This window comes from Xenopus laevis, chromosome 7L, assembly GCF_017654675.1.
Source record: "Xenopus laevis strain J_2021 chromosome 7L, Xenopus_laevis_v10.1, whole genome shotgun sequence".
NCBI lineage: Eukaryota > Metazoa > Chordata > Amphibia > Anura > Pipidae > Xenopus > Xenopus laevis.
In genome coordinates this window covers 129846917-129870058 of record NC_054383.1, presented here as the reverse complement: position 1 = coordinate 129870058, position 23142 = coordinate 129846917, and the positions used below count along the sequence as shown (strand labels likewise).

At 42.9% G+C, this 23142-nt stretch overlaps 1 protein-coding gene across 1 annotated transcript in view; it reads left to right on the top strand.

Annotated features, from left to right (window-relative positions):
* LOC108696826 (electron transfer flavoprotein subunit beta) overlaps positions 1–23142 on the top strand; it is a 57880-nt gene that overhangs the window by 27564 nt on the left and 7174 nt on the right. The window contains exons 3-6 of the mRNA XM_018226484.1: positions 10698–10856; positions 14067–14129; positions 16254–16412; positions 21802–22003. Of these exons, the coding sequence (XP_018081973.1) occupies positions 10698–10856; positions 14067–14129; positions 16254–16412; positions 21802–21972 (552 nt within the window). The 3' untranslated portion in view covers positions 21973–22003. The remainder of the gene's footprint in view (positions 1–10697; positions 10857–14066; positions 14130–16253; positions 16413–21801; positions 22004–23142) is intronic.

Below are 23142 nucleotides of genomic sequence, written 5' to 3'. Positions count from 1 at the left end.
GCTGGGTGGACTGGGCAGGCCCCATTATCACTTTAAAGTCAGACTGCCTGACCCATGGTTTTTCAGCCGTTGTAGCTTCAGGTAGAAGTATTACAACCACAACTTTTGCTGCCTATTTTGCTGCCCCTACGAGTAGCTTATATTAAGGCTGTTGGGTTCACCTCAAGCAAATGAGAGGATTTAGGTTAAAAGGTCTGAGTTGCAAAGCTGAGAGGACACATGGTGGGCCAGATATTGTTGGCCTGATTGTTTGGCCCTAAGGCTGATAATTGAATTCTGCACATGAAAAGAAAGTGTAGGTGTGAACCAACATTTGTGCCTCTGAAGCAAATGGCCACTGTAGTACAAAGTCAGTGGAGTGGCACAGAATCTTTGGTGGGGCAACCAAAGCCTTACTCCTTTTATTAGTCTTGCACAAGAAAATTCACATAAGCTTTTAAACTAGTAAATTGAGTTTTTCTGGCCCACCACAGGTTCTCGGTCTCTCCATATTGTTTGAACTTCAATGGGCTACAGCTTGGAGAGGCTTCTGGTTGAGGTGAGCACCAATCCTTCATTTATAATATTGAGTCACCCAGAGATTTAACCTTAGGCTGGTAGCCACATTCATAGCCCCATAAAATATATCACCCCCAGTGGAATTTTTCACCCTGCCAAACTGGTTTCTGACTAAGCTTTGATCAGATATCCATTGGGGAGGCTTATCGTTTTGACACTCGTGCCAGTAATTTGACTTGTTGTGGTGGCCTTGGGTAGTCAATGTTGGACCAATTTAAGTCTCCCTATTAAATTTCTAGGTTTTGCCCTTTACTGGACCTAGAAGTTATCTATGGGACAGTCCTTCCTTTTGTTGCCAGAAAGGCCATCACAACCTTGGCGATTATTATTGGTTGTTTTGACTTTTCTGGCCTCCACAGGTTCTGAGTCTCTCCATATTCTTTGAACTTCAGTGGGCTACAGCTTACAGGGGTGAGTGGGTGTGTGTGGTGAGCACCAAGACTTAGTTTTGATCAGATGGCCTTTGGGGAGGCTTATAGTTTTGACAAAAAATTTGATTAATTATTACCGTGTGCAGACTTTGAGATACTATTTTTCATTTTCTAAAATCGTTTTGCCAGTAATTTGACTTGTTATAAGTGGCCTTAGTAGTCATTGTAGGGCCAACTTAAGTCTCCCTATTACATTTCTAAGTTATGCCCTCTACTGGACCTAGACTGGACCTAGACATATCCATGGGACAGTCCTTCCAGAAAGACCATCACAACCTTGGCTATTATTATTGGTTGTTTTGGCTTTTCTGGTCCCACTAGGGAGGAGCTTCAACTACTGCTCTACTCTCCAGTCTTCATACAGTGCAGCAATTGATCAACGTAGGGCAATTAAATCACATCCTGGAGCTCTTTTACACAGTTTAGATATAGAAACAGGAGAGGATGTTGGATTTTGCTAATTGCTGGAAATCGTTAAGGCAAGCAATGTCTGAAATACAAGTAGTAAAGCCTCATCTGGGAATGCTGTATTTCCCCGGCTTGGCTGTGGCCTCAGGCTCTTCATTGGCCCTCAACTGGTGGATAAAGCACTCGTTGGGCAGTGTGTACTTTTAGGTCTGGCTTTTTCTTTGACCCCAGGCAAAACTGGTTCCCAATAGGATTTATTTCTTAACAAACTGGCTGCTTTCCAGGCTGCGGAGCCTGACTTCAGCAAGCTTGGTACAAGGGATTAGCAAGCTCATTGATTTAGTAACTTCTTTGCTGTTCCGCAGAGAAAATCAGGGTGTTTTTAAATACTGGCACGATTGGGAGTGAGGTGTGGAGGTTTCAGACCTTAAAGCAATTAGCTATGTGCCTGTTCTACTCCCTTAGTGTCTAGTAAATATGTACAGTTATTGCTTGCCAGGCTGCTGGGGGATATACAGCTGATTCACAAAATAAAAGTTTTGTATTTGTATTTGCATTTTTTCTTTCCAGTTGGATTAATTACTTAGTGGCTGATTTATCAAGGGTCGAATTTAGAGTTTGTTAAATTGGGATTCCATGGACTAGTGAATGGTAAGGTCCCTTGTGGAACCACGGCTCTAAAAGTGTAATGAATTCCCTGTCCACAGGATACAGCCCCCTGGTGGACAGGGAATTCATTACACTTTTAGAGCCGTGGTTTCACATAATTTCCTCACTCCTACACTACTATTAGGCAGCCACAAGGGACCTTACCATTCACTAGACCTTACCTGGGGTTATTTGCACCTCATATACCTTAAAAAAGTATTTTTTCTATTGTGAATATTGGGAGTGCCCTCCACCAACTTATTTTTGTATAAATAACTTTGCATGCAAGCATAGGCTGGAGAAAACTCCATAAATGCAGGAGGATCTCACCTGGTCATGGATCACCTAGTGATCATCACTTCTGTCTGACTGTTTTTATTGGTCAGTTGAGGTCCTATAAATATGTCATTTGTGTGCAGACCTTTGATCTCTCACCACTCCTATGTATGGTCTCTCTGTGTGGTTAGGTTCTAGCTCTCTCAATTTTCATGTAAGAGGTGGCCATACTTAGGGAGATCCACTAGTTTGGCGAGCAGATCGTTCCCTGATATGCCCACATTGAGTTGGGCGATATCTGGCTGATCCGATCATGGTCCCTAGGGCCCAAAGATCAGATCAGAATGGAGGCCATACGGGCAGGATTGCGGGCCTGCATCAACTAACATATGCAGCCACAATCCGACTGGATTTCTTATCCTGCCAGATCGCCCGTTGGAGGGCCCCACACACAGGCCAATAAGCTGCCTACTCGGTCATTCAGCAGCTTTTATTGGCCTGTGTATGGCGGCCTTAACTCTTTTCTCTCATATATGGCATACTTAGCTCTCGCTACTCGAGTGGGGTCCCGTGAGCTGTTGCCCCTCTCGTGGGGTCCCGTGAGCTGTTGCCCCTCTCGTGGGGTCCCGTGAGCTGTTGCCCCTCTCGTGGGGTCCCGTGAGCTGTTGCCCCCTCTAGTGGGGTCCCGTGAGCTGTTGCCCCTCTCGTTTGGTCCTGTGAGTTGGTGGGGTCCCGTGAGCCGTTGCCCCTCTGGTGGGGTCCCGTGAGCCGTTGCCCCTCTGGTGGGGTCCCGTGAGCCGTTGCCCCTCTGGTGGGGTCCCGTGAGCCGTTGCCCCTCTGGTGGGGTCCCGTGAGCCGTTGCCCCTCTGGTGGGGTCCCGTGAGCCGTTGCCCCTCTGGTGGGGTCCCGTGAGCCGTTGCCCCTCTGGTGGGGTCCCGTGAGCCGTTGCCCCTCTGGTGGGGTCCCGTGAGCCGTTGCCCCTCTGGTGGGGTCCCGTGAGCCGTTGCCCCTCTGGTGGGGTCCCGTGAGCCGTTGCCCCTCTGGTGGGGTCCCGTGAGCCGTTGCCCCTCTGGTGGGGTCCCGTGAGCCGTTGCCCCTCTGGTGGGGTCCCTTGAGCCGTTGCCCCTCTGGTGGGGTCCCGTGAGCCGTTGCCCCTCGTGTGGTGTGTGTGTGTGGCCCCCTGAGCTCTCAGGACTTGTGTGCGGTCCCCTTGAAACTCGATGCTTGCGTGTGTGGTCCCCTTGGATCTGGGTGCTTGCGTGTTGGTCCTCTTATCGCTCAAACCGTATCCAGGAGCCCAGTGCCAGTAGACTGCAGTAATCACAGAAGAATTGTGTACAGACACGCATTAATGTCATTACCTTTTGAGCAAAGTAATGTGCTATTTGTAGAGAGTTATTGTAATACAGGAAGGGAAGCTGTGTGTTCTGTTGTACTGAATCAATTGCATTCACTTGTCATAAGTCAATTATAGGGAAACTGAGTCTGTTGGCAATAAGAGAAGCTGAGCTGCGGGCAAGTTTATCTGAAGATGTTAATGTGACCATCCATGAGACCATATCCTGGGTGGAACTTCAGATTGAGGCCGTGTCATGTAATGATGTTTGGAACTGACAGGAAAATCAATATAACTTCCTGGAAAAAATCAAGACATATAAGTGACAGAGGTTTTTTAATGAGGCTTCATACTGTATGTCTGGCACTGTGCGAAGGACCTATGGGTGAAATTTTACAGGGGTACATTATCCCTTATAATACATGAGTGATACTCAGAGTTCCCTGTATAATTCAGCCTGCAGCCTTGTGTCTTTATATGGTCACAGAACAACCCCTCAGTGACTTCTAATATCCTTATCATTTACAGTAGGGGGTACATTATCCCTTATAATACATGAGTGATACTCAGAGTTCCCTGTATAACTCAGCCTGCAGCCTTGTGTCTTTATATGGTCACAGAACAACCCCTCAGTGACTTCTAATATCCTTATCATTTACAGTAGGGGGTACATTATCCCTTATAATACATGAGTGATACTCAGAGTTCCCTGTATAACTCAGCCTGCAGCCTTGTGCCTTTATATGGTCACAGAACAACCCCTCAGTGACTTCTAATATCCTTATCATTTACAGTAGGGGGTACATTATCCCTTATAATACATGAGTGATACTCAGAGTTCCCTGTATAACTCAGCCTGCAGCCTTGTGTCTTTATATGGTCACAGAACAACCCCTCAGTGACTTCTAATATCCTTATCATTTACAGTAGGGGGTACATTATCCCTTATAATACATGAGTGATACTCAGAGTTCCCTGTATAACTCAGCCTGCAGCCTTGTGCCTTTATATGGTCACAGAACAACCCCTCAGTGACTTCTAATATCCTTATCATTTACAGTAGGGGGTACATTATCCCTTATAATACATGAGTGATACTCTGAGTTCCCTGTATAACTCAGCCTGCAGCCTTGTGCCTTTATATGGTCACGGGACCCCTCAATGACTTCTAATATCCTTATTTACAGTAGGGGGTACATTTCCCTCTATAGTATAATCAGCCCTAAGAACTGGTATATTTGCTATATGAACAGTTTGGGCAGTGCTGGGCATTCGTTCTGTGTTTGGGCCACATAGGGTTACACAGCATTTAGTTTATATTCTAGTAATTCCCAGTATCCCCCAGCTGAGATCAACTCATTCCCAGTTATATCATCCCTTGCACGTAGGCTTGTCTTTTTGGCACATCCATTTTTATTTTGACTCGAGATTTCAGACAAGTAGCCCTTCAGCTGTGTATGAACCACCACTCCCAGCATTCCCTGAGGAGCTGAAGTTCATCAGCAGCTGTGGGCTTGAATTCCACATGTCCCTGATGCATTTAGATTCATTTCAGGTATTTGAATGGTGCCAGATTAAAAGTTTTTTTTTTTTTAACAGGACTGGAAATTTAAGAAATAACCTGCAGAACAGCACAAATGAACGTGATAGGCAAAGCATATCCACACAGAAGCCTTATTTGTCTGTATATCCGCCTGTATATCCGCCTGTATATCCGCCTGTATATCCGCCTGTATATCCGCCTGTATATCCACCTGTATACATACAGGAGGACGGTGGCCTCCCGGGGCCAAATGTTGCAAAATGCTATTGCTATTCACAGAGCAGTAAGTTAGGAGCTAAATTTCTTTCCTGTATGGATTATCCCTCAGTGTGAATGTTAAATGCCTGAGAGCGAGGAGCAGCAGTCATAGCTCACACCATAAAACACGAGCATTGATTTCAAGGTGATTTATTAGGATTTATGAAATGACCCAAGGACTCCTTGGGAAACCAACTGAAATCCATTTAATATGAAAGAAATTGTTTGTGACCCCCCCCCCCCCTCCAATCACACTGACAAATGCATGTGGACAGCGAAGGGAAGAAATTACCTCTTTTTTCTCCGGGCCCTGCACCTCACAGGGGCCCGTTAGGAGAGCAGATAAAATGACAAAGGGAACATTGCTGTATAATCTATGGACAGCCCTGTTGCTGCTGCTAAAGTTACTGAACAGAAAACAATGTGGCAGTTGCACATCAAGCAGTGACAGGTGAAGCCACCATGAGCCCCCGCTCCAGTGAGCATTTGTGCGACGACGATTATCCGTCATCCCTCCTTGTACATCATCCTGGGCACTTTCCATTGAATAACAGGGGCAGTGACAGGCAGACGGGGAATTATGGCCACTGTCATTTAACAAAATGCCCCATCTGCCCCCCCCACTCCGTGAATGGAAACAGCCCCACACTTTCCCCACCCCCAGCAAAAGCAATTTATCCTGCCTGCTCATATCCGCCAATCCCTGTCCCTGTTGCCCCTGCATCCAATTCACAGACCTGTCACTTCTACTTTTCTGCTCCAATAATTTTCCCAGAGAACCTTCCGTGCTGTGATTTTAATTACGTTACCCCCCACTTGTCATCAGTAAGGAAACTTCATCACTATTGCTGCGCTTTCATTTCTCCTTGGATCCCCTACCTTCCACTAGCAAATCACATGGAATTACAGGTATGGCACCTGTTATCCAGAAAGATCGGGACCTGGGATTTCCTGGATAATGGATCTTTCCGTAATTTGGATCTTCATACCTTTAAGCAGTGATCCCCAACCAGTAGCTCGTGAGTAACATGTTGCTCTCCAACCCCTTGGATGTTGCTCCCAGTGGCCTCAAAGCTGGTGATTATTGTTGAATTCCAGGTTTGGAGACAAGTTTTTTTTGCATAAAAACTAGGGATGCATCGAATCCAGGATTCGGCCTTTTTCAGCAGGATTCGGCCGAATCCTTCTGCCTGACTGAATCCGAATACTAATTTGCATATGCAAATATTCAAATTAGGGGCGGGAGGGAAATCGTGTGGCTTTGTAAATATGCAAATTAGGATTCTGGTTCAGTTCTGTTTTCGGCCGAATCTTTCGCGAAGGATTCGGGGGTTCGGCCGAATCCAAAATGGTGGATTCGGTGCATCCCTAATAAAGACTTTTTTCGAAGTACCTTTAATTATTTACAGTTTTTTCCAAAATCTAAGTTAAAGGTTCGTGTCTCTGATGTTTGAGTCTGGCAGCTCAGTAATTTATGTGCAGAACTGTTACAATTTTGCAACATTTTTGCAATACATTTCTCAGCAGCATCTCTGGAGTATTAGCAACTATTGTATCACTTTTAACAGCTACCTTTAATGAAACCCAGGGAATCTACTCAGCAGGGACAAAAAAAAAGAAATGTTTCAACTAAATGTATTAATTTAGATCCGTTTACAGGATGGCGAGCTCCCAGAGCTGCTTTAGGGTCAGGACACAGTCAAATTCGGGGAGATCTCCTCTTCTTCAGGGCGACTAATCTCCCCGAACTGCCTTCCTGCCGTCTGTAAATCGCAGATGGGATAGCACTCGGAGCAATTCGTTTTCCGAAGTTGCCTCACGATGAATCGCGCCGAGTGCCATCCCATCGGCGATTCAGATTTTAACTGGCGGGAAGGCAGGGGAGGCAGTTCGGGAGATTAGTCGCCCTGAAGAAGAGAAGATTTGTCGCTGGGAGACCAATCTCCCCGAATCTGCCTGTGTCCTGACCCTTAAGCAGCTCTGGGAGTGGGGGTCGAGCCAGAGGGTACAGGCACACAATGCTATTTGGGATGATTAATCGCCCGGCGACAAATCTTCTGGCGACTAATTTCCCTGCAATGACTTCCATGCAAGCTATAATCTAAATCGCCCGCAAGATGGCACTCGGAGTTGCCCAAAGTTTCCTTGTGAGGCAACTTCAGGCGACTTCAGAAAATGAACCGATCCGAGTGCCATCTCACCGGCGATTTAGAATCTAGCCAGCGGGAAGGCTTTTCGGGGAGATTAGTTGCCCGTAGAACACACATTTGTCGCCGTGTGACTAAATCCCCCCCCCCCGAATCTTAGTGTGTGCCACACATAGAAAGTAATTGGGAAAAAGTCTTAATTTCTGGCCAACTATTTGAAGCCAACTGAACTGAAAAAAAAAAAAGGTGCTGGAAGGTGAACAACCCCTTTAATTATATCTCCGTTGGATCGACTACAAAGGTACTGTTTTGTTATCACAGAGAAATAGGAAATCGTTTTTGAAAATTTGAATATTTATATGGGAGACAGGTTTTCCGTAATTCGAAGCTTTCTGGATAATGGTTTTTATTTATTTTTTTTTGAAAATTTGGATAAAAATGGTTTCCCGATAACTGATCCCAAACCTGTATCACCAAAGCCCTACGTGCAGTTGCCCGTACCCCCTCGTACTGGTTTTGTCCCTTACCATGAATCTCATTTCACCCTTTGTGATTTATAATTCCAAGAGCCTTTCAGATGGAATCTACCAACCTGCCCCCCCCCCTTGCTTCTCATGTTAAATGTCAGCCTGTCTCCCCGTGTTTGCTCAATGCACTAGGACAGGGTGAGAACATTCCGCTTTCTGCATTGTCATTTTTGAGCAATGCCGATCAATGTCCGTGTCTTATTTCCCTGGCACTTCTTAGCTGGCTGCCCGACGTAGGCAAGTGTAGAGCTAAGCAAAGGTATTCTAATAATTACCCAGACAGGCAGCAAGCTATTCTAGTACAGAACCATTTGTCTGACCTTGAGCGTGACATTGCTTTATCCTCGGGCGCTATGAATAGAGATACTTTGACTGTACTAGAAAACAATTGTTATTATGTGATGTCCGTAATATTTACCATCAGTCTTGTAATGACCATAAAATAGCATCCTGGTTCTTGTATAAGCAGTGGGCATGATCCTACCAGGCTTACAAGATCGTATCCCAGGGAAAATAACGTGTTTTGCCACCAGTGTAGAAATTCACACGATTAACATAGGGAGAACAGAAATCTTTAAAGGGATACTGTCATGGGAAAACATGTTTTTTCCAAAACGCATCAGTTAATACTGCTGCTCCAGCAGAATTCTGCACTGAAATCCATTTTTAGCAAACTGATTTTTTTATATTCAATTTTGAATTCTGACATGACTCTAGACATATTGTCATTTTCCCAGCTGCCCCAGTCATGTGACTTGTGCTCTGATAAACTTCAGTCACTCTTTGCTGCTGTACTGAAAGTTGGAGTTATATCACCCCCCCCCCTTTTCCCCCCAGCAGCCTAACAACAGAACAATGGGAAGGTAACCAGATAGCAGCTCCCTAACACAAGATAACAGCTGCCTGGTAGATCTAAGAACAACACTCAATAGTAAAAGCCAAGTCCCACTGAGACACATTCCGTTACATTGAGTAGGAGAAATAACAGCCTGCCAGAAAGTAGTTCCATCCTAAAGTGCAGGCACAAGTCACATGACTGGGGCAGCTGGGAAAATGACAATATGTCTAGCCCCATGTCAGAATTCAAAATTGAATATAAAAAAATCTGTTTGCTCTTTTGAGAAATGGATTTCATTGCAGAAGTCTGCTGGAGCAGCACTATTAACTGATGTGTTTTGGAAAAAAAAAACCATGTTTTCCCATGACAGTTTACCTTTAACAGATTTTTTTATGTGGGGTCAGTGACCTCCATCTGAAAGCTGGAAAGAGTTTTAAAAAAAATGCAAATAATTTAAAAACTATATAAAAAATAAATAATGACAACCAATTTAAAAGTTGCTTAGAATTGCCCATTCTATAACATACTAAAAATTAATTTAAAGATGAACCACCCCTTTAAATAGATGCTGCCAGAAGAAAAACCCGGAACAGGAAAGTCGTGGGCAGGGAGAGTGGAAAAACCTGCCACGACCTGCAAACTGTCTATAAAACTGTGGTATAAAACCATTGAAGTTTCATAGGATACTGTTTTACATATGCAAATATCATCTTCTGTTCTTAGCACTCTCCCTATATTAAAGGGGTCCTCTTCCCAAATCCCCCCTCCATGAAATAATCCGCTTTAGCTGCCAACATTGTTTCAGTAGTCGGAACCAGAACTGTAGATATCTGTAGTATAAAGCCATTGACATGTTTCATGCCTCCCAACTGTCCCGTTTTTTGAGGGACTGTCCCGATTTTGACCGCTCAACCTGTAGTCCTGTTTGTTACTGAAATGTCCCTACTTTTTTTCTTCGATCTCCTGCACTGAACAGCCAGAAAAAGATGCAAAGTTTCTAACTTAATTGGCTTTTGGCAGAGAGCCCAGAATAGATACTTTTGTAACAATCTAAGATAAGCAGGTCTCTTGGGAGAACTGAGGCTCACAGTTTAAAGGGCAATTCACCTTCATTAGCAAAACTGTTATAACGCATTCAAAAAAAAAAACACAGAAATGTGTTCAAACTTTCATAATATGCCACATTTTGTAAAATGGACATGATAATTAGGGGGTGTGGCCACAAAATGGGCGCAGTCAAAAAATGTCACCATGTGGATCATGGCAAATCTTTATTTTTCTATTTTAAAAATGTTGGGAGGTATGATGTTTATTCATGTATAGCGTGTAGTTGCTTAAAATTACATTTTCTCTCACTCTGCAAAAACATTTTTGGGTTTAGAACTCCTTTGTCTGCCATCTTGTAACTGGCATCTTTAATGGGTAATGTAGCAGAGGCAATGCAAGCCCTGCGGGTTAGTGATGTGCGGGTCGAGAAACACTCGACCCACTCTCACCTGGATTCCCTCCACCTTTTATAGACCCGCCAATGACATCACAGGCGCGCGCTCATAAAACCTGAAGTCTGAAACAGACAGTCTAAAGTCTTTATAATGGGTGTACGTGGCACTTTAACACACAAACTGTTCTTTACAGTTAGTACGGCAACGGCCCCTTCTCTTCCATCAACAAATCTATGATCTTGCCAGTGTCTGGAATAATGTGCGACCCTCTTGTCTGATTTTTAGGAGACCATCCGAACAGCTTTGGCAATGGGAGCCGACCGAGGAATACACGTGGACATTCCTGCTAAGGATGCTGAGAGCCTCGGCCCATTCCAGGTCTCCAAGATCTTTGCAGCACTGGCAAAAAAAGAGAGTGTGAATCTTGTGCTGCTGGGGAAACAGGTAAGTTCCACTGGGTGTGGGGCATAGTAGCGATGAAAAAAAAAGTACATACAGAATTAAAGGAATCTATCATCTATCTATCATCTATCTATCATCTATCTATCATCTATCTATCATCTATCTATCATCTATCTATCATCCATCTATCATCCATCTATCATCCATCTATCATCCATCTATCATCCATCTATCATCCATCTATCATCCATCTATCATCCATCTATCATCCATCTATCATCCATCTATCATCCATCTATCATCCATCTATCATCCATCTATCATCCATCTATCATCCATCTATCATCCATCTATCATCCATCTATCATCCATCTATCATCCATCTATCATCCATCTATCATCCATCTATCATCCATCTATCATCCATCTATCATCCATCTATCATCCATCTATCATCCATCTATCATCCATCTATCATCCATCTATCATCCATCTATCATCCATCTATCATCCATCTATCATCCATCTATCATCCATCTATCATCCATCTATCATCCATCTATCATCCATCTATCATCCATCTATCATCCATCTATCATCCATCTATCATCCATCTATCATCCATCTATCATCCATCTATCATCCATCTATCATCCATCTATCATCCATCTATCATCCATCTATCATCCATCTATCATCCATCTATCATCCATCTATCATCCATCTATCATCCATCTATCATCCATCTATCATCCATCTATCATCCATCTATCATCCATCTATCATCCATCTATCATCCATCTATCATCCATCATCTCATCATCTATCATCCATCTATCATCCATTCTATCATCCATCTATCATCCATCTATCATCCATCTATCATCCATCTATCATCCATCTATCATCCATCTATCATCCATCTATCATCCATCTATCATCCATCTATCATCCATCTATCATCCATCTATCATCCATCTATCATCCATCTATCATCCATCTATCATCCATCTATCATCCATCTATCATCCATCTATCATCCATCTATCATCCATCTATCATCCATCTATCATCCATCTATCATCCATCTATCATCCATCTATCATCCATCTATCATCCATCTATCATCCATCTATCATCCATCTATCATCCATCTATCATCCATCTATCATCCATCGGTCTGTCTCTATCATCCATCTATCATCCATCGGTCTGTCTCTATCATCCATCTATCATCCATCGGTCTGTCTCTATCATCCATCTATCATCCATCGGTCTGTCTCTATCATCCATCTATTTGTCTGTATCTGTCTGTCTCTATCATCCATCTATTTGTCTGTATCTGTCTGTCTCTATCATCCATCTATTTGTCTGTATCTGTCTGTCTCTATCATCCATCTATTTGTCTGTATCTGTCTGTCTCTATCATCCATCTATTTGTCTGTATCTGTCTGTCTCTATCATCCATCTATTTGTCTGTATCTGTCTGTCTCTATCATCCATCTATTTGTCTGTATCTGTCTGTCTCTATCATCCATCTATTTGTCTGTATCTGTCTGTCTCTATCATCCATCTATTTGTCTGTATCTGTCTGTCTCTATCATCCATCTATTTGTCTGTATCTGTCTGTCTCTATCATCCATCTATTTGTCTGTATCTGTCTGTCTCTATCATCCATCTATTTGTCTGTATCTGTCTGTCTCTATCATCCATCTATTTGTCTGTATCTGTCTGTCTCTATCATCCATCTATTTGTCTGTATCTGTCTGTCTCTATCATCTATCTACAACACTATGATCTTATCTATCTAAAAAAGTACATACAAAAAGTAAAGGAACAGTATTCTCTGACCTTCACTTTATGTCTTAGAATACATGGACTGTCAGTCTCAGTACAAATATAGAGACTTTGCATTTCAGGGGACCGAGAACAAGAAGGATTTGACTCACGCGTAAGGAAATTGGCACTGGCCACTCCTATGCATCACGTCACTTGCTGAGTGTGCTTAAGAAGGGTTAATAGATACTGGGCTCATGAAGTGCTTCCCACACTGCTGTTTTTTATTTCTTTGCGGTTGGAATGAATCTCATAAGGGGGAATCTGATGTCAGTGTTTTGCACTAGTAATTGCATTTGGTCAGTGGGCCGTTGGATCCAGTCTGCGTCAGACCGAGAACTATCATTATTCTTCTATATTGCCGACATATTCTCCAGTAACTGACATACAAGCTAACTAGTGCACTGCCCTGTATTTACAGCATAGGTCTGTATTAGATGATATACAGTCAAATACTCTGGAATCCTCACCCCTATATTGGTACAAGTGTATGGACACCATATTGTATGTATTGTACAGTAATGAGCAGTGCAATGTAATGTTCCAATCAAGAGCCTGTCTGGCTGCAGGTAATACTAGTGTGTATAAGGTCAAAGTTGGTGTATTGTAAGGATAGACAGACAGACAATAGATAAATAATAGATAGACAGACTTCATATATATATATGCCTGGGTGCGCGATCATTAAATGGATTATACAAAACAAAAGAAGGATCAGCACAGGTTTTAGAAAAACAAATAATAATTTATTAAAGAACTATGGACTGCCATAGTCCATAGTTCTTTAATAAATTATTATTTGTTTTTCTAAGACCTGTGAGTGCTGATCCTTTGTTTTGTTTTGACCGAATCCTGGATTTTTTCAGCAGTATTCGGATTCGGCCGAATCCTTCTGCCTGGCCGAACTGAATCAGAATCCTAATTTGCATATGTAAATTAGGGGTGGGGAGGGAAATCACGTGGCGGGTTCGGTATTCAGCCGAAGGGTTCGGGTATTCGGCCGAATCCAAAAAAGTGCATTCCGTGCATCCCTAATATATATAAAATCATGTAAACGTTAAATAAACCAAGATGGCAACATAACCTTTTATTGCAATTCCTTTAAAACACATAATTGTCATTAATTTTTCCTTTAATGGTAACCTAATCCCTGCTGCTGGCTCTGCCGGGATATCCACAGGAGAGTGACGGTCTCTTTCTAACTGCTAGATGGCACTGTTGTGTTTTTGTGCCTGTAGAAAAGGCCGATCAGTTCCCAGGTTAATGCTGTACCTAAATTGTCAAAAGTCATCTTTATGTGATTAAAACCTTGTAACTGTTTTTTTTTTTTTTTTTATTTTCCTGTGTAAAACATGCCGTGTCCCCAGTAACACACACACTTGCCCTGCGGCTTAAACTCTCTCTCTACTATTCTAGGCCATCGATGATGACTGTAATCAGACGGGACAGATGACCGCAGCTCTGCTTGACTGGCCTCAGGTAACTGGTCAAGCTTTTCCACGCTGAATGAGACCATTGGCTTTGGGAAATGAGATTTAACCCCTGCGGTGTCACCGTGAGAAGGAGACAAGACAAGTGGATTCCTTTTCGCCCGATGAGCCTCATTTGTTTTTTATGTAGCCTTTTATTTTTGTTTTTAGGGGAGGAGAAAAATCTGCAAAATAAATTAAAGATACTGAGAATCTGTGAGGGGTGGGGGAGAGAATGGTTCCTTCCAAGCCATATGCTGCTGATAGCACTTGCTTTATTTATATTTAATAGAACGTATGCTTTCCTGCTCGTCTGCTATCTGATCACTGAACTGATTCCTGCTAGTAGAACACATTGTGGTGTCTTAACTGTTCTCTTACACGTATGGAACATGTCATGTGTACTGACTGCAAAATGCCCACTACCTCCCTGTGCCACCCGTCATTCACATGAATGGATGCTCCCAGCTTGCAGTGGGCTGTTTTACACCTAAAAATGCAAATCTGTGTATCTTTATTTTTATTCTTTAGTTGTGACATGGGTTGCCACCTTTTCTGGAAAATACCGGCCTTCCTATATATTTATCTTTTTTCCCTATTAATAACATTGGGATCAGCCATCATTTTTACCGGCCAGGCCGGTAATATACTGGCCAGGTGGCAACCCTAGTTGTGACCGGCATTTTCTATCCATGTCAGTGACAAGTAGGGGTATCACAGAGTCCTCAGATGGCTGCTGTAAGTGTTATTTAAAGGGACACTCCAACCATAAAGCTATCCCACTATGCCCCCTAGTTCTCTATAGAAGTTGCGAAAAAACATAATTACACATCCATGAAAAAAATTAGAAACCTTTCTCACATCTTTTCTAAGCAGAAGAACATCAGAGCAGCCTCTTTCTTTCTCCTGACTACTTGGTGGTCAGACTGGTGGGAAAATGACCAGCAGGGGGCGCTGTTGTAACAAAATTAATTCATTTTAATACTACATGTATCTGTTAATATCTTGGAATAAAAAAATAATCAATGTAAATTACAAAAGTGCTTAGAAAACACTCTCCTCGATTTTACATTCACTTATTTTAAAGGTTTACTTATCCTTTAAAGGACAAGGAAAGTTAAACTAAAAAAGTAGGCTAGAAATGTTGTACATTATGTTTTGTGCTTCTGTACCAGCCCAAGGCAACCACAGCCCTTTCGCAGTAAAGATCTGTCTCTCCAAAATGCCCCAGTAGCTCCCCATCTTCTTTTCTGCTGATTCACTGCACATGCTCTGTGTTGATTAGCTTAGGGGCTGACTCAAAATATACAGTACACATAAGTGCCACAGTATTATGACTGATTAGTAATTAATATAAATAATATATGGCAGCACAGAAACAGGTGCAACTAACATCAGAATCTAATAATTAGCATTGTAGCATCATCTTATATTACAGGGGAAGCTCATTTTCTGCTGGATAATTAGTGACGAGCCCTAAGCTTAGCTTCTCAACAGCCAATCAGAGCCCACTGAGCATGTGAGTGTCACAGACACTTTCCAAGATGGTGACCCCCTGTGACAAGTTTGAAGTCCTGGATCATTGCTGCTATTGACAAGCTGAAACTTTAGCCTTGTGCAACAAGTTCAGTATATAAAACGTGGCATTTCTAGCCATATTCATTGTTAGGGTTTGGTTCTTCTTTACGGGCATAGACACAGTCAGATTCGGGGAGATTAGTCGCCAAAGAAGAGGAGCTTTGTCGCCAGGTGACTTGTCTCCCCAAATCTGAGTGTGTGTCTCTGCCCTTAAGAAAGTCTTTCCCAATGCGGGTTTTGCATATTTGCACCAAGGTGCGGTACTTTTGGTTCCCTGACTGGCCTCATTGTCATGCAAAACATCATTACCTTATATGTACACAAGCCACATTCTGACAAACTGCTTGCTGTACAATAATGTGAAAAGAATATCACCACCTAGTGGCCTTAGATCGTACTGTACAGCATTCTTTAGCAGAATGTCCCCACTAGCATGGACAAGAAAGTTCAATCCAAGCGTGGGATATGCGCTCTGCTTTCAGTTAAAGGAAATGTAAATTTTTAGAAAGTCCATTTTCCCCCTGTAAAAATAAAACACTTTTTGCTTCCTGTGCAGGGGACATTTGCCTCAGAAGTGAAAGTGGAAGGAGAGAAGTTGACGGTACTGCGAGAAATAGACGGAGGGCTTGAGACCATCAGCCTAAAACTCCCAGCAGTAGTCACCGCTGACTTACGTCTGAACGAGCCACGTTATGCCACTCTTCCTAATATCATGGTACGTCTGTCACAGTAATGTGGCTTTGCTTGCCACCAAGGGTTCATTTTATGGCTGTGTATAAGTTCTGTGATGCACTAGAGCAGGGCTCCCCAACCTTTTTTAACCTGTGAGCCACATTCCAATGTAAAAAGAGTTGCAGAACAACACAAGCATGGAAAAAGTTCACTGGGGTGCCAGATATGGGCTGTGATTGGCTACTGGGAGCAACATTCAAGGGGTTGGTGAGCAACATGTTGCTCACGAGCCACTGGTTGGGGATCACTCGGCAGAAAGTAATATTATGGTCTTTATGTGATGATTTATTTAATCAAATTGTATAATCATAATGCCATTACACAGTATGGGTGAGATTCCGCATTGATTTACATTCAGGGCAGTGGCTAACACAATTTCTCTGCATGCAACAAACTGTCCTATGTGCCATTGCTAAGAGGATGCTGATTTCAGTGGAGCCTTTGCAGCAATGAGGCTATCCGAGGACTTTAACAGAGGTTTTTCTTTTATGGTAAATTTCGCAGTGGGCTCCACCTAGTGGCAGAATGTAGAGTCTATTAATATTTATGAATTGTCGGATAGATTACAAATACGTAGATGGGTGAGAGCAATTGTAACTAGTGTATAGCAGTTAATCAGTGGGAGTGAACTAAGGATAGTGCCCCTTTAAAAGGCCTCCATCTTTTTTTATACTCTATTTTGATTTAAATGATATAGCAGAATCAGTGGCGGCAAATGAAAGAGCAATAAATCTTTTCAGATATCCACCTTTAGGCTGAATATGTGGCTCAACTGACATACCTTTACTATCTCGTTTAAACTGCAGTAGAAAGACGAATTTAAAATCCACAGGGATGTGGCATCAAAACGGCGTAACTTCCGGGAAACCATATAATCTGTAAAAAAAAATTACACCACTTACCTAAATGGGACCATGAAAGAACATAGTCTGTTTTGAGAATACATAAAATTGTGATTCTACTGTATTTGTTACAGGCCCCAGCCATTCACCCATAATTCTTTAGGGGCGTGTTACATGGTACAGCTGAATCGATAAAGGCACATGCGTTGTTAGCAACTAATATTGCTACCTTGATGTTGATTGTTAAAGGGGCTGTTCATCTTTGAGTTATGATGTAGAGAGGGATATTCTGAAACAATTTGCAATTGGTTTTCCCTCTAGCTTCATACGTGAGCTTAATTTTATAGAATCCACTAGGTTAATTCAGGAGGAGAACAGCAGGACTCTGATCCTACTTGTATGGGTGGTAGGCACTAGGTGATGCACTACTCCCTGAAGTCACACTGTAGAGGAGAGTACCTGTGGTAAGGCAAGGGTAGTTGCTAAGGAGGCCATTACTTGGGACTAGAAGGAGTCACGCTGTAGGGGAGAGTTCATGTGTGAAGTCCAGTGTAGTTGTTAAGGAGGCCGTTACTTGGGGCAAGAAGGAGACACTGTAGGGGAGAGTACCTGTGGGAAGTCAAGGGTAGTTGCTAAGGAGGCCATTTCTTGGTACTAGAAGTAGATCCATTAGGGGAGATTACCTGTGGGAAGTCAAGGGTAGTTGCTAAGGAGGCCATTACTTGAGACTAGAAGTTATTAATTACTGGGCAGGCCCAGATCATATGTAAAAAGTTGGCTTCTAGAGTACCACTCCGGGGGCTTGTGTCATCGTAATTCAACTTTGGCTCCCACACACCCTCCGATAATTAGCAGAACGATACCTGGTGCACAAAGGTAGAGGATCGGCCGCCTCTCAAACAGTCTAGCAGAAAGAATCCCAAGGCACAACGGGTCAATGCAAGCAAGCCGCCTTGCGTGTTTATTGCGAAATGCAACGTTTCGGGGTCAGGTCCCTTTCGCAAGCATGAAGAACACAGCGCAAAGGGTGAATATAAAGCATTTGATATGTAAATAGTCAATTAGTGTCCATCCACCAATGGTGGATCATCCAAAGGTGCGCATCATCAGCGTGTCAGTGTTCCTGCGAAAAATTTGTGAAAAAATGTTCTCGATTCATAAAAAGTTAATACATTAAAACCATGAAATTTATAAATATGAAGGGATAAAATACATTAATAGAAAAAAGTTGTTACCCAGTGCATTAAAGTGAACCAATCAGAGATATAAAACAGACATACCGTATATACTCGAGTATAAGCCGACCCGAGTATAAGCCGAGGTACCTAATTTTACCTACGAAAAATGGGAAAACGTATTGACTCTAGTATAAGCCTAGACACAACTACAGCCCTGTCTCCCAGCAGCGCACATTCTGCCAAAGCGACCCCCCCAGCGATCAACCGGACTTCTTTGCAAAGTTGATGGTGACAGAGAATTGCCAAACGGATTACTGTGTGCATTGTCCCACTGTCCCACTACCATGTGCAGAGGGTGCTGTGAGATATTGCCATCACTGTTATTCTTTCATATAACCAACAGAGGGCGCTGTGTGATATTGCCATCACTGTTAATCCTTCATATAACCAACAGAGGGCGCTGTGTGATATTACAGTCACTGTTATTCTTTCATATAACCAACAGAGGGCGCACTGTTATTCTTTCATATAACCAACAGAGGGCATTGTGGGATATTGCAGTCTCTCCCCAAGTGAACTGTTGGTATAGGAATGATTAAAAGTGACTGCAATCTCAGCTACTCGGTCGGTTACCGCTGACCCGAGTCTAAGCCGGGGTAGACTTTTTCAGCACATTTTGGATGCTGAAAAACTCGGCTTATACTCGGGTATATACGGTAAATACAAAATAGCATTTATGTCTGTTTTATATCTCAGATCTCATCCCAGTGATCCAGGATGAGATCTGAGATGTTCACTTGCCATTGAGCCTGCACTGTAAGGAATGAAGGGGGACAGTAACTAACATGTTTTCTTTTAGGTTTTAGGGTGCGAGTCTTTTGTGACCTGATCTTTAGAGAGGAGGGAATTGTAAGAGATTTATAAACTCAACCAATCAGCGATTACCTTTTTTCAGCCAGCTGCAGGTTGAACACTGAAAGCAATCATCTGATTGGTCTCCATGGGTTACTGCCAAGGTGCAAATTTGCCCAGTGTTTATAAATGAGCCCCATTGTTTCTTTCAAACTGCTTTCAAAAGCCATTACTAACTGTTTTTGGGTGGGCATGCACTTTAGTGGCACGGGTGAAATTCTCGCCTAAAAACTCCATCACGTCTGAGCTATAAAGTGCAGCAGTCTGTGTCACCGTGTGATATATATAAGGTGACAGCATGCCACGCCATTAACTTAATAGGTTTCGACCGTGTGCAGTTCTTTGCTCAGAAGGTGGAAAAACTGGATATTTTTTTTTTCTTTCATGAAACTGCAGCCAAAACAAACAAAGGTAATGCCATACATTAGCTCAGGAGTCGGGAGCAGCAGTAACAAGTTATTGTAAAAAGGCATCGTCTGTTGTAGCCGTGGGCTCGTGCTTATAATGTCATATATTCCCGCTTACTCTCTCCATAAAGGAAAGGCTAAACTCCTGTTAGCGTGTGACCACTCTCACTTTGATTATCGATAAATAGTTGATCTCCTTTAATTGTAGAATTAATTTCATTAAGCAAATTGTGTGCATTTCTGCCAAGATGCCTTAATCATTAATCAGCCTTATTGGCATTTAATACTCACATGCTCAGGACTTTCCTTTTTTTTTTTTTTTTTTTTTTTGAAGTAAAGATTTTTTTTCCCTAATGAATTACGGATGGGTTTGCACTTAAAGGGACACCATCGTCCTAAATTTTCAATATTTTGCTTTGTTTTTATGCACTTTTAATTCGTGCTGGGCAGTGTGATGTTATTAAATGAGTCCAGTTTCCATGAAATAGAACATTTTAAAGCTGTCGTGGGGTTGATTATTTTGCCTTTAGTAATATTTCTTATTTGCTCTGCTAACCGAGAAGCAGTTGGATGTTACCAGTGCCCTATTGATAGTTTCTCGGCTTCTGTGATTCTTTTATAAACACCAACTATCCTGCTTTGTGGCTGAGATTCCAGATGTGATTAAATCTCAGCTGTCATAAAGCAGGGCAGGACTGCTGCTTACAATGGGGATCAGATAGGAACTGTGCAGCCACTGGGACAGAATGTTCTGTTATACAGATAGCTAGAATCTCAGCTGCCATAAAGCAGGACAGGACTGCTGCTTACAATGGGGATCAGATAGGATCGGTGCAGCCACTGGGACAGAATGTTCTGTTATACAGATAGCTAGAATCTCAGCTGCCATAAAGCAGGGCAGGACTGCTGCTTAAAATGGGGATCAGATAGGATCTGTGCAGTCACTGGGACAGAATGTTCTGTTATACAGATAGCTAGAATCTCAGCTGCCATAAAGCAGGAGAGGACTGCTGCTTACAATGGGGATCAGATAGGATCTGTGCAGCCACTGGGACAGAATGTTCTGTTATACAGATTCCGGGTTACAAACAGGCCGATGCAGTTCAACGGTGAATGGAGGTTGGTCAGATTTGCTGTTTGACCGGGTGCCAAATTCGTCCCAGATGTTATGTGGGAAATGGTGGGTGTGCTGGAATGAGGGTGCTTATATACAAGGGTGTTGCTTTGTATTTAAGGGCGTTAAAGGGTGCAAGGCAAGGGCATGGTGGTGCTGTCAGGGCAGGAGAGGTACTGTACCAGGGTTTGAGAATAATCCAGATAAGATTTGGGGAGTGAGAGTTGGAACATGATAGATTTTCCGTTCCTGAGCTTAGTGACTCATGGGAAAGGGGTGCGAATACAAGGCTTGTGCTCACACACAGGGGAACGCTATTGTTTTCAGAGCGGAGAGGGAGCCTGGAAACCCCTGGGAATGTTATTTGTCTTTTTGTCTCTCCGGCGCCGAGCCACAAGGGAAGCCAGCGAGATCCCAGGCTGAACACTAACGCTATTAGTCAGAAAGGCACAGCAGCAGTTTTTGGAAGCAGAAACCCCCAGGGGACGTATTGCCATTTGCAAAGTGCAGGAGGAAAGAGCTCGCAGGATTGGCTTCTTGCTAGAGAGGCAGTAAATGTGTTTTTTGCTTTGGACTGTTGACTTTATCTGGAGTCAAGTTAATCTGGCTTTCCATATGGGGTTTTCCTATAGTGCAGATCTATTGATGATAATAAGGGCTTTATGTTGGCATGAGTCATGGGTATGGTAGTCTATTGGGGCAGTGAGTGCTGCTGGTGGTAAAAGACAGAGCAATATGGGTTTGAGAGTTAGTACTGTTGCCTTACTGTACTGGGGTGCTGAGTTCTGATCCAAAGTACTGTCGGCATGGAGCCTGAATCTGTGTGGGCTTACTGCATTTATTCTGTTATTGTCTTTTTGGCCTGTCCATATGAAAATACATCGGATGAGTTCATAATCCTCTTCTTCTTCTTCTGTAGAAAGCCAAAAAGAAGAAAATCGAGTCAGTGAAACCTGCAGATTTGGGAGTCGACATCACAAGCCGTATACGCATTTTAAGCGTGGAAGATCCCCCTCAAAGACAAGCTGGCGTCAAAGTAGAAACCGTAGAGGACCTTGTATCCAAGTTGAAGGAAAGGGGGCGAATATGATGAGGCCTGCGGCACGACACTACTTCTAGAGGTAGGTACCAGTCAGGTCTGGAGAAAAAAAGAAGCCCCCTGGCATTGCAAGTTTACAGAGGCCCGAAGAGCCTCCACCGGCCCAATAATTAGTCACTGTCTATTGTATCTTACAGCAGCAACTGCTACCGAAGCAGTTTATTGCCAATAGATTAGCAACAATTGTGCAAGCTATAAGACTATATTTATTCTGCAGAATGCTTTACCCATACCTGAGGAAACCGTTTTAGAAGCTCTCTCTGTTTGTTTAGGATAGTGGCTGTCATATCCGCTGCTGTGACATCACTTCCTGCCTGAGTCTCTCTGTTATAACAGTTTAAATTGGAAAAAATAGCAAATATTTGCAAGATTTAAAGGAAAAGTAAACCCTCAGAATTTTTTCCTTTGCCGAACTTTTTCACAGTTCCTCCACTGGATCATCAAAGTCAAGATACAATTAAAGATCAGCGCTACAGGCTATGTAAAAAAAACAAATAACAGAACCTAGTGCAATAATACATAAGTCAAACTTCTGAGCGCATATAAAACAAGCTAGTCTTAGAGTGCACATCATGGAGGTGAATCTTTGCAATACAAAGAGATGGTTTCTGCCGGCGTTTCCCTCTCCCGTATGTTCCACCTGGAACTTTAATTGTATCCTGACCTGAGTCTCTCTCTGCTCACTCATAGCTCTGGACTCTGATTACAGCAGGAAAGGGGGGAGAGAGGAGCAAACTGAGCATGCTCAAGCCCTAGCCCTGGAGTTTTAAGCTGAAAACAGGAAGTCTGATACAGAAGCCCATGAGTACACAATAGAAGGAAAGAAATGCTGTGTTTCTTTTGACAGAGGACTCAGAGCAACATTACTTTGAGGGTTTACTGGTGTATTTATATAGACCTTTCTGATAAAGCTTACTTAATTTTAGCCTTTCCTTCTCCTTTAATTGAAGGTATTAGTGTCAACATGCACTGCCAAATTAGTTCCACTTGCTGATTCTGGGGAACCCTGGAGCTACCCCCCATACAGCCACCCCAGAGTTCCCTCAATGTCCTACTTCAATAGGTGCACCATAAATTAGGGTGCACACATCCCGCTCATGGGGAACACTGGAAATTTTGCCAACTGCACTCGGCATCAATGCAACTTTATCAGGCACGACC